Source organism: Plecotus auritus, assembly GCF_963455305.1.
Source record: "Plecotus auritus genome assembly, chromosome: 2".
NCBI classification, from domain to species: Eukaryota; Metazoa; Chordata; class Mammalia; order Chiroptera; family Vespertilionidae; genus Plecotus; species Plecotus auritus.
Window position 1 is genome coordinate 185,666,491 of NC_137771.1, and position 13,168 is coordinate 185,679,658.

General features: G+C 37.6%; 1 protein-coding gene across 5 annotated transcripts in view; it reads right to left on the minus strand.

Annotated features, from left to right (window-relative positions):
• Window positions 1–2,773: 2,773 nt before the first annotated feature.
• The window catches only part of KLHL24 (kelch like family member 24), a 37,720-nt gene continuing 27,325 nt past the window's right edge, over window positions 2,774–13,168 (minus strand). For all 5 annotated transcript variants that reach the window (XM_080658316.1, XM_080658315.1, XM_080658317.1 and 2 more), the window contains 2 exons: window positions 12,365–12,553; window positions 2,774–7,921 (listed from right to left, as the gene is read on the minus strand). In XM_080658316.1, coding sequence (XP_080514442.1) covers window positions 7,721–7,921; window positions 12,365–12,553 — 390 coding nt within the window. In that variant the 3' untranslated portion in view covers window positions 2,774–7,720. The remainder of the gene's footprint in view (window positions 7,922–12,364; window positions 12,554–13,168) is intronic.

Below are 13,168 nucleotides of genomic sequence, written 5' to 3' on the forward strand. Positions count from 1 at the left end.
TTCTCTACCAGGGCTCAATAGCTTGGGAGTAGGAGGAAAGAAGCCCAGTAATTGGTTTGATACACATGTCAGCAGTAGGAGAGTAAGTGGAATGGGAGATCAAATGGGTGAGGAAATTTTGCCTGCAGGTGAGGGTGGTTGGAATGTGATAATTATGAAATGTAGGCTGGGAAGGGATATTGGGTAATCCAGGGACCTGCATAAAGAGATGTTAGAAGATTGGAGAACTGGATAAGATCACAAGGAAGATCATGGAATGAGAGATGGAAAGAAAGGAAGGCTATGGCAAAAGACAGAAAGACATTAGAGTCTAAGGTTTCATAGGAAGAGTAATTTTGGATAATGAACTGATTTAAGGCTTTGCCTTGTGTGTTAGTGGAGTGAGTTAGGGTGAAAGTTTGTTGACTAGAGGTAAAAATAATAGGAGGCTAGAGCAAAGGGATGGGTTCTATATGCTGAAACGACCCAGGATAATGACAGAAATTGTAACCACAGAACCAGCTCAAAATGGTCCTGTCCTGTTTAATGAGATACTGAGTTGCTTTTCAGAGACAGCAGACCAGCACAGGTCTTACAATTCAAAAATGACGCCCTAACCGGTTTGGCTTAGTGGATAGAGCGTCGGCCTGCGGACTCAAGGATCCCAGGTTTGATTCTGGTCAAGGGCATGTACCTTGGTCGCAGGCACATCCCCAGTGGGGGTGTGTGCAAGAGGCAGCTGATTGATGTTTCTCTCTCATCGATGTTTCTAACTCTCTCTCCCTCTCCCTTCCTCCCTGTAAAAAATAAAAAAAAAATATATTTAAAAACAAACAAAAAAAGAAAAACAAAAAGGAACAAGTAATGTGTGATATGCCAGGACATGGGCCCCTTCCCAAGCTCAACTCCCTCTCCCCCCATGTGGGAATATGATGAAGACCATCTGTAAGCAGACTGTGAGAACTTACAGCTGGTGGACTGCCAGCTCTTCAGTAAAAAAATGGCCAAACAGAAATTGTTCTCAGGTGTGAGCCTGGATTGTAAGCAGTTTGCAGGCAATCACATTCCTCCAACTGCGTGCCCTGTTTGATGTTTTCTGTATTCTATATAACCCTGTACAGAGAATGCCTATGTTGGGGAAAACTTCACCGGCTGGCCACCCCCATGCACATAATATGCTTGAGGTTTCCTTGGACCTTAGCTGGCTCTTTACATAAGTAATTTGTGAGTTTAACTAATAAAGGTGATTGAGTGACATGACAAAACCTGAAACCAAAACATTGGGGTATCAACGAGGATCTAACCACCTGAGCTACCTGCTCAGGGTGAGTACAGGTGATTTTTTAGAGAATATTTAAAGTACAAAAGGCTCCTATTCTTTACCCACTATCCATGGTTTTCCATATACTAGTACTAGAGACCTGGTGCACGAAATTCGTGAATGGGCGTGGGGGGTCCCCTCAGCCCAGCCTGCACCCTCTTCAATCTGGGACCCCTCGGGGGATCGGGCCTAAACTGGCAGTTAGACATCCCTCTCACAATCCTGGACCACTGGCTCCTAATCACTCACCTGCCTGCCTGCCTGGTTGCCCCTAACTGTGCCCCCTGCCACTCTGGTCACCCCTAATTGCCCCTACCGCTGGCCTGGTCACCCCCAACTTCCACCCCCTGCTGGCCTGGTCGCCCCTCACAGTCCCCCTCCCCCTGGCCTGGCTGTCCCACGCAGCTGGCTTATTCAGTCGTTTGGTCGTCCCTCACAAACCCCCCTGCTGGCTTGGTTGTAGGCAGCCATATTGTGAGGGTGTGACAGTCAATTTGCATATTACCTCTTTATTATATACGATAAGCAATCCTTGCCTGGCTGGCATGGCTCAGTGGTTGAGCACTGACCTATGAACCAGGAGGTCAAGGTTTGATTCCGGGTCAGGGCATATGCCTGGGTTGCAGGAGGCAATCGATCAATGATTCTCTCTTGTCATTGATGTTTCTCTCTCTCCCTCTCCCTTCTTCTCTGAAATCAATAAAAATATATTAAAAAAAACCAACAAAAACAAATATAAGCAATTCTGTAGTTACTTTATGAACACACCAGTAAATACACACATATGTTAATATGTATTTCCCCCCATCCCTTTTCCACACAACCATTTGGATATCTATACTAATAAAAGGGTAATATGCTAGTTAGACCGGACATCTTCCAGACATCCTTCTGGACAAAGCCATGGTGGTGGGGGCCGAGGCAGAGGTGGTTAGGGGTGACCAGGCTATTAGGGGAGGGCAGTTAGGGACAACCAGGCCAGCAGGGGAAGGCAGTTAGGGGTGACCAGGCAGGCAAAGTGGTTAGGGTCAATCAGGCAGGTAGGCAGGTGAGCGGTTAGGAGCCAGTGGTCCTGGATTACGAGAGAGATGTCCGATGGCCAGTTTAGGCCCACAGGGATCGGGCCTAAACTGGCCGTCGGACATCCCCCGAGGGGTCCTGGAATGGAGAGGGTGCAGGCCAGGCTGAGGAATCCCCCCCATGCACGAATTTTGTGCACTGAGCCTCTAGTATTTAAAATAAAATAGAACAACAGCCTTGACTGGTGTGCTAAGTGGTTAGAGTGTCGGCCTGTACACTAAGGGTTTTGGATTCAATTTCCAGTTGAGGTGAGTGTGGGAGGCAACCAATTGATGGTCTCCCTCAGGTGGATGAATCTCTCTCTCTCTCTCAACCTCCCTCCCCTCTCTAAAAATCAACAGAAAAAATATCCTCGGGTGAGAATTAACAAAAAAACAAAACAACAAATTTTTGGTAAACAAAATTTAATACACCCATATAATCAAGTAATAATGGTTAAAAGACATTTTATTAGATACAACTTTTAAAAAATACTATGCACAAAATATATTTAAACAAAACATGTAAGTATTAATGTGCTACAACTGAACTGAGAACCAAGAAATACAAAGCCTTGTTTTCTCTCTCCACAGTGAAGACTCTAGAGCCTCTAACTGAAGGCAAATGACATTTGGCCATTCTGTACAAGTTCTAAAGCGTATTACACTTTTGTTCAATTTTGTAATTGTGTTGTCTCAGCTCCAGAAACTTCAACAAAAATGTAAATGAAGAAACCATGGAGGGGTGATGGAGGAGGGGGGTGTGGGGGGGGGGAGAGTAAGAACTTTTCCAATAAAGTTAACTGAAAAAGTCTGTAGAGAGAAAAAAAAAGTACATAAAGGAACAAAAATAAAAATATAAAATTTACTTTTTTGACATTGGATGTAGATATTGCAAATGATGTTTACAAGGGCTTATTTATCTATGTAAGATTGATGTTTTTTCCTGAATATCTTAAAAAGCACCTTGGTATAAAAACAAACAAAAAACCCCCAAACAAACCAAAAAATATAATAAAACTCCAAACACCCAACAATCTTTCTTAGCATTCTCATTCTGCCAAGCAACCACACAGTTGATGCTAATAAAAAAATTTAAGGAGGACTAAAATTTAAAAAAAATTAAGAGGTTTATTTACTCTATAGGAAACAAATATGAAACTTTTCTAAGGTTAAGTTTTATTTAGATTGAAAAAAAGTTGAAATAGCACTGGGAGAACTCAAGGCATAAATTCAGATGCAGCCAATTTAAAAACATTAAAATTCTTTTCTTTGGAATAGTATATAAAATAAGTTATGACTAATGCTGTTTTAAAAAACTATGTATGATGACCATCTTTAGCACTAAGTAAATTTAATATCTAGGCCATCACACAAATGTAAAACATTTATATAAAATATTTTAAAATTATGAAGTATGTTGAAAATGTCTCTGGAATTCTCAATTCACACTCTTGGCTCAAGTGGTTTCTAGTGCGTAACATTAGATATGACAATAAGTATAGCTAGCTAGTCAAACCTACTGCCTTAAAGGTCAAACAAATTGCCCCATTCTGGTTACATGATATGGTGAATGTATTTACTTAACTAAAAAGAATAATGGGTTGAGGTGATGTAAACCTGGCTTTTAATATAATGCACAACAAATTCTAATAAGGCCAAAATTATGTTGAGGTTAACTGGTGTCTTGAGTTTACTAAAATAAAGGCCGTCCACAGGAAGCCTTTAACAGACATTATCTTATCACATGGCACCACATAAGTAGCAATTTTTATTCTTTGAAAATACAGTCTGGAGTAGATGTCTTTTCCACATCTGTATCTCAAGACACCACAGGCACACGCGAACAACTTGACCCCTTTCTTTTCATGTATGGGTTCTCACAGCAATTAAAAAAGATCTATTGCCTGGCCAGGGTGGCTCAGTGGTTGAGCATCGATCTATGAACCAAGAGGTCACAGTTCCATTCTGGGTCAGGGCACATGCCTGGGTTGTGGGCTTGATCCCCAGTGTGGGGCATGCAGGAGGCAGCCGACCAATGATTCCCTCTCATTACTGATGTTTTTATTTCTCTCTCCCTCTCCCTTCCTCTCTGAAATCAATTAAAAAAAAATCTATTGCCACAGCCAGACAACAGGGGGGGAAAAAACCACACACAACACACCTGGTTTGCATACTGACAAAAGTAGTATAATTGAACCTTTGTCTTTCCTGAGTTTTAAGAAGAGTTTTTGACAGTAGAGATACATAAACAATTCATATTCGCTAAGAAAATGTATCAGTCCACAAAACATTTTCATCTTCCTAAATACAAAAGAATGAATGTTCAACCACTGCTATGTGTGAAGCCCTTTATCAAATTAAATTTACTCTAGAATCATAAACTGAAGGTTACTTAGTTATGGCACTTTAAACCCCCCAAATAAGCAAAAATGATAACTTAATACCCTGAGTATATACATCATTTTTCTTAAACACCTGTTTAAATGAAGTAAATATCTATATTTTAGCATCTAGGGGAAAAAAGGTTATTTAAAATCCAACAGGCTACCAATTCATACCTGTGCAGTCAAGTCAGTGGGAAGATTAGAGTAGAAAAGGAACGTCTTCTGTGGTAAAAATTAGACCACTCTATTGTTCACTCACACATGGAAAAGGATTAAAGTTCATGAAAAAAACAAACTGTACTTTTTTGTTGATCCACAAAACATACTTTCAATTCCCTTCCCCACTGAGTGGGTTTAGCAAATGCATCTCCACCTCCAATTTGTTTTCTGACCTTGTAAATCCATATGTATTATGTAGATTCTGGCTATATACAAGTATTCATACTAATAGTCATCATGGACTTTTAAATGTAAAAAATTAATCTAGAAATTCCCAAATAAAAAATCTTCTGAAATGGAATTTAATAAGGTCAATTATTTTTTAATTTATGTGCTTTTTTCCTGATCATTACAAACTTATACAACTCTTGGTGTTTGTACTAGTATATATGTGTGCATATGACCATACTCTCTACATACATACACATTATACTATACATACAATCCAAAGGCTTATATGAGCATTACCTATCAAAAGAAAATCTGTCAACTATGTGATGACAGTATGAATATAATCTGACCAATTTGGTAGATATATCATATCCATTTTTATATACTAATTATATCCTAAAATTTTTTGTTTTTTAAAATGCTAACAACCATTATTTACCAAGAATCAGTAAAGGAAGATAAATAATTAAAGAAAATTAAAATATCATTTGGGTAACTTTAAAAATAGTTCTTTAATTTCCTAGTATAACTAAGTTCTTGGTTTGAATACTTAATTGATGCAGTTTTAAATTATGTAGAAAAAAATTAAACAATATTGGTATGAGGTCATGTTTAAACAAATTCTGTTCTACTGAATTTCATTTCAAATTACTACAATGAACATATGGATATTAAAATAAATGAGTAACAAAATACAATAGTTAATATACTTTTACAATAGATAAAAGTACCAGAATACAAGTTACCTTGAGAAAATATTTTTTTATGTGAAATGTCTGTATTTATGAATAGGCATGATCTTAGAAATAAACATGAACAAGTATCATCTGTATAATCCTCAGCATTTACACTTTTTTCATACATTATCTCATATACTGCAAAGAATTTCTGAACTAAGTAGATACCACTATCTACACAAAAGATATAATGCAAAAGTAGATATTTACTCAAAAATTAAAACAAGAATCCTAATAGTACATACAATTATTTTTCAGTCAAAATGACAGTTGTTTTCTGAATTGCTCTGATAATTATCACAAAAAGGTATATATCATTAAAAATTATGATTTGAAAATTAAAATTTCCCTAAAAATTTGTAAGTTTTTTAGTTTTCCTCAGAATTCTGGTTCCAGCTAAGCATTTAAGTTGATGCCATATAGTTTATTTGAAATCTGTTATCATTCTAGGATAAGAAAAATAAGCTTATCAATGTTTTTATTACTACCTTGGTTTTAACAGAAATGTGGTGACACTCCAAACATATATTTGCATCATATCACCTATAACAAGGACCATATTAATTATAATGTAAGAAGACAATAGTGCCTGGGAAGTTGAAACATAGCAGGCTACCTGGAACATCCCTAAAATGTTGTAAATTACACCGGTCCACCGAGAAATAACAGTCACTTACGCTGTAGTTCCTGCTGCTCCATTTGCCTTAGAAATTTTAAGTTCATCCCTGAATACTAGTTAAGTTTTATAAACTGGAGTTGAAAAATCTAGACAAAGGCAATTTGTTGTATAGAAGCTTGAGAATTTTGATGAATAATTTACACAATGGTACCCAATGAGATTAGAAGACTGCAATTACTGCCATTAGTTTATTCAGACAGTTGAATAAACTATGGGCCCAGCTAGGTGGTCCCTGGCTTATCCTTTAAAGACAACTTAATTGTAGAGATTCCCAGGACTTTAGCTGGTCACATGAAAGTAGGATAACCAGGAGAGAAGTCCTCACCCAAAGCACCATATTAATGAGGTCAAACCCTACTGGGCTAGGGAGAAGATCTGTCCCTGCTTTTCACAGGACAATATTACAAAATGGATTTCAACTCCTTTGCCAGGTTCACGAAAAGGAATCTCTTTAAGAGGCATTAGAGATGATACGCTAAATACTGAAGTAACCTGTCATTTTAACAGCATCTGCTTTTCTATCTTCTACCCAATCTCTTCTCAAGAATACATTTAATATAAGACAGCAATTCTAAGCATGAAGTAATAATTTGGTATTTTACTCAAATTGCTGTCATCACATTTTTATCCATTACAGAAAAAATCCTTTCAATAAAATTAATCAGTTTGAATATATTTTTAGTGACAAAGATTTTGAAAACTGATTTTTCCTCCTTCGGATGTGGTATAAGCATTATTATGTGATTCAACCTAAATGAAGCCTTAAGTCATGCAATTTTCTATCTGTCTATATGACAAAACAAGGAATATACAGTCTTGCAGATAGACATATATAAATGAAGAGACCATTCACAAGTTCCTAAAAAGTAATCAGACAGTATTTCCTATTCCACATAGGTTTCTCACAAATATTTACAAAGATGCATTTTCAAAGCCCAAGCAACACCACTATTATCTTCAACAACAACCCAAGCCCCTTTTATTTTCCAATTGCAGGGAAGGCTTTATTACAGTTTGAAAGATTGATATTTTGGGGAGAAAGGCACCACGATTACTATTTTTACTTTTTGTGCTTATGGCACAAAGGAGATATGCCAAGGTCCCACTCTGGAGCTTTTGAAACCTCTCATCTTGGATCGGTGTGGCTTCTTGGGTGAAGCATCCTGGTGTTAGAGCTTAAAGCATTTCTCATTGTATCTATGGATAGTCACACAGCCATGATAGGACACTGGCCTGGGCATTGCAGCTACCCCTGTGATGATGCTTGTTGCAGGATCATAACAGAGAATAGTGTCTGTGGCTTCTCCATTTTCCCGTCTTCCACCCAGGATATATATTTTACCGTTACACACAGACATACCACAGTTTTCCTGTTTTAACAAACACATAAAAAACCCCACATTAATCGTTGAAGGTAACAGATTTGGTAGCAGCTGAAAAGTAAAATAAGACATGCTTTAACACTGTCAATAAAAGGAGACATGAAATAAGCTCTCTTTTGCTGAACTTTTACTCTATGAGTGAGTGCTAATTTTGCATGGATGAAGTGAGTGTTAAGATAAAATATATGTTAGTAATTGGGCCAAGTTGTGGGGGGTGAAGCGAGGGTGGTGGGCTGAGAGGTGGGTTTTAACCTAATGATAACTGAAAGAAAACATCTTTGAAAAGCTTGGCTTGCTTCTTCTATTACAGGAAGATTCTTTATTATAGAAAGTGGCTATAATATGACCACAGATTAGGATAGTATCTTCAGGTATAAAAGAATTAGTGAGTCTGGCTGGTTAGCTCAGTTGGGTAGAGCATTGTCCCGATATGCCAAGGTTGCAGGTTTGATCTCCAGTCAGGGCATATACAAGAAGCAACCAATGCATGTGTAAATAAGTAGAAAAACAATTCAATGTTTCTTTCTCTCTCCCCCTTCCTCTCTCTCTAAAAAATAAATAATAATAAAAAAAAAGAATGAGTACTTAAATGACTGTATTATAGTTCATATACATCCAGAATGACTTAGCTGATTATCGTGAGTGACTGACCTAACCCATGAATTGTACCAATTATGTGCCAAACTATAACATTTTTCATCTAAAGTACACAAGCTATGCCCAGCCGGTGTGGCTCAGTGGTTGAGTGTCGACCTATGAACCAGGAGATCACAGTTTGATTTGATTCCCAGTCAGGGCACGATCCTCAGTGTGGGGCGTGCAGGAGGCAGCTGATCGATGATCCTCTCTCATTATTGATGTTTTTATCTCTCTCTCCCTTCCTCTCTGAAATCAATAAAATATATATATATATATTAAAAGTACACAAGCTCTTTCTATAAATTCTAAAAGTTGTCAATACAATAAAAAACAACATCCTGCCCAGCTGGTGTGGCTCAGTGGTTGAGCATCGACCTATGAACCAGGAGGTCACAACTCAATTCCCAATCAGGGCACAAGCCCAGGTTGCAGGCTTGCTCCCCAGTAAGGGGTGTGCAGAAGGCAGCCGATCAATGACTCTCATCATTAATGTTTCCGTCTCTCTTTCCCTCTCCCTTCCTCTCTGAAATCAATAAAAATATACTTAAAAAAAACACAAAACAGCCCAGACCGGTTTGACTCAGTGGATAGAGCATTGGCCTGCAGACTCAGGGGTCCCAGGTTCGATTCTGGTCAGGGGCGTGTGCCTTGGTTGCGGGCGCATCCCCAGTGGGGGGCGTGCAGGAGGAGCTGATCGATGTTTCTCTCTCATCGATGTTTCTAGCTCTCTCACCCTCTCCCCTCCTCTCTGTAAAAAATCAATTAAAAAAAAACACACACAAAACAAACAACATCCTTAGTTTCCAGGGATAAGCAACCCCACATGACTAAACCTTACAGTCACTTTGATGATGATCCTTAAACTATATTTTTATAGGATCTTGTTATTAACATCATTTCAGATAATAATGCTCAGAATTAAACCAAACGAGCAACCTTGAAATAGTTATACTTTCATATCAGGAAATTACATGTACTATAGATTAAAATGAAACACAATCTTAATATTGTAAAAAAAACCGAAACGCCAACAACCCTCTCCTTAATTAATATTATTTATAATCCTTAGGCTTAAATGCCAACAATAAAGAAAAAGAATCATATTTCATTTATTATTCTAAACTTTAATGACACTTTAAATTAAATACCTGGTCTACTGAAGGAAGATTAAAAAAAATCATCATTGAATTAAAATCCCACAATTTTTTTAAAGGATGTTTCTGATAAAAATTAAAATGCAAAAATGTTTAAAATAGCAAACTGTGGCTTTTAGGAATTATGCAAAGTCAAGAAGCATGGAAATAGTGAGAGAAAAAGGCTGGGTCCATTTGGACTGCAAAAAAACCTCTCATTTTTTCAGCTTTGTATGTCATTCAGGATTTTAAGCTTTAAAGAAAATGTAGCTCTAGCTGGTTTAGCTCAATGGATAGAGCATCGGCCTGTGGACTGAAGGGTCCACATATGGCTGGGTTGCGGGCTCGATCCCTAGTAGGGGGCGTGCAGGAGGTAGCCAATCAATGATTCTCTCCCATCATTGATGTTTCTATCTATCTCTACCTCTCCCTTCCTCTCTAAAATCAATAAAATATATCTGAAAAAAGAAAATGTAGCCTTGGATTCAAATCACTTGTCTACCATGAAATTAGATGATTTATTGTTTCTCAGTTAACAGAGAAGCCAGAAAAGGCATGAGGGGCTAAGGGGACAGTATGAACTAAGGCAAGAACACATAAGATCTATATAGAATGCAAATAATAGATATTAATATAATTGAGGTATGTTGTACAAAGTGAAGCTGGAAAGGCAAGCAGAGGTCAGCCAACAGAAGGCCTAGAATAGAAGGAAGTGGGAAAATTTTGGATTTTACTTAGTAGTTTCCAATCAGAGGAGAGACATGATTATTACACTTGTTGGAAAACAACTGGTAGCAAAATGGGTTAGAGAAGCAAGACATTAGCAAAAGGAATACTAGATTATTATTGTTTCAGTTTAGGTAGGAACTGATAAGAACTTGAACAAAAGCAAGAATAGGAATGGAAAAGAATAGGAGAAACTCTGAGAATTGATAGGCTAGATTGATTGAATATAAAAGAGAGGAAAATCTAAGAAATTTTCTAGCTGTGAAATAATAGGCCCGATGCACGAAATTGTGCAAGGGGCTCGGCCCTCGCAGCCGCAGCTTTGTCCGGAAGGTCGTTCGGCTGTCTGGTCTAATTAGTATATTATACTTTTATTATTATAGATAGAAGATGTGTGTGTATATTTGTCTGTGGCCCCATGTTTCTGATACAGAGCGTCTAAATTCCTTGGAATTTCCTGGGTGATAGGAGTGTCTTTCGTTCTAATGAGGTGACTCTTGGTGGGTTCCTGGATGGGGGCTGGAACACGAAGCCATGATTAGAGGCTTGGAACTTTCAGGCCCACCCCCGATTCTCTGGAGAAGGGAGACTGGCTGGAAACTGAGTTAATAATTGATCATGCCTACATAATCTCCAAAGTATGGAATTTGGAGAGTGTTCAGGTTGTTGACACATCCCTGTGCTGGGAGGGTGGCACATCTCAACTGCACAATGACAGAAGCTCCTCTGCTTGGGGCCCTTTTGGACCTCATTCTATACACCTCTTCATCTGGCTGTTCACCTGTATCCTTTATAACACCCCTTTACACAATAAACCAGGAAACAAAAATAAATGTTTCCCTGAATTCAGTGAGCTGTTCAAACAAATTACCAAACTAGAGGTGGGAACCTGGATTTTTAGCTGGTAGATCAGAAATACTGGGGACAACCTGGAATTTGTGATTGGCATCTGAAGTCTAGTGGGACTGAGCGCTTGACTTGTGGAATCTAACACTAAGTCCAGGTAGATAGTGTCAGAACAGAACTGAATTATAAGACACCCAGACTGTGAAGAAGTAATTGCTGTGGGAAAAAGACACATTCCTGGTGTAAGAAGTATTTTGAGAGTAAGGGAGAAACAGAGTTTTTCCATTCACTAGCTTATTTGAAAACAGAAAAAGTAGGTTTGGGGAAGAAACTCATGGAAAATATCAAATAAGCAGCTTGAAATTTGAGTCTGGAGCACAAAAGAGAGGCTTTAGTGGAGATATAGACTTTAAGTCATCAGTATTGGGCAGTAGGTGAGTTCATTCAGGAATAGAGTATAAACTGTGAAGAGGGCAGGGGGAAGAGGCTCAAGGAAAACCCATATTTAAAAGCTGGGTAGAAAAAAATAAGCGAATATGAATGAGTCTGGGAGATGATAAGTAATAACCTTTGAGAGTACAAGATCTCTAGAGTGGTATAGGTAGAATCAGATTTCCAGCATCAGAACAATCATGCATTTTGGTGGTAGAAGAAAGAAGAGTAGAGCCATGAATTGAAAGGCTGAGGGAAGGCCTTTTTTTGGAAGCAGTGGTGGAGGAGGAGTAGGAAGACACAGGCCAGAGTGTGTGGATGAAGACATGAGCAGCCATTTTCTTTGTAACAAATAAACAACTAGCTTCTGACTACAGAAAGAAAAAACCAGTTTGGGAGCATTTCTTATCTTTTAAAATATGCAAGAGAGAGTGATAAGGACTAGAGCAGGGTCCTGACAAAGGTCAAGGGGAAAAAAAATCAACAGCTCAAGCACAATAGCTACTTCACCATGGGATGGTAAAACGTTTTAAAAAATATGAAATAGTTCAAGCACACATGAAATATTTTAATAGCAGAATTGCAGTATATTCATAATTGTCATGTACTCAGTCCCTCCTAGATTAATTTTTCTTTAGGATTTTTATGTTATTACCTGCCGGCTGAATGTATTCTGTACGTGCATCCAGTAATCTTCAACTGGATCGTAACAGTATATTGCCTTAGTCAGTCCACCAGCAACATATATCAAGTTGTTTAAGGATACAGCTGTTATACATCTCTTGGCAATTGGGATAGCTGCACGAAGTAGCCAAGAATTGGTTTCTGGATCATAAGATTGAACCTAATAATACATAGAAATATTTAATTAAAATTTCTAAACAAAAATGTAAATTTGCTTAATAAAAAGCCTATCAATATATAGAAACATGATTAAAAGTCAAATCCCATTAATTCACAGAATTGAGGGAGTTAGCTTGATAGTAAACTATGAAATACGAAATTCTCAAATGTACATTTATTATTATCAAGCAGAATAAAGTAACAGAGATTGCTTCCAGGAGGAATGGCTACCAAGTTTGCTTTACTTATTTCCATTAAAATGAATAGTTTAGATTTTTTTAAAAATTGTATTATATAGCATAACTATGATTTAATCTGAATATCATTTCTTTACACTTTTAGGGATACCTTTCTTCAAAAGAACTTAAGTAAATCTCAATTCAGTGTACTCTGAATGGTAACAAATTCTGAATTAATGAATTTTAAATATGTAACTTTTGACCACATTGTGTAAAGTTAATTTAGAAAAAAAATTAACAAAATTCAGTTAACTATTGCTAAACCAATGAGGTAATAGATAGTTGTTTCCAGAATAAACTTTGTATTTCCTGAGATGTCAGGGTGGCATAAGTTCTTCTGTCCAAGAGTTCAATGAAACGCAGCAAATTTGAACCAT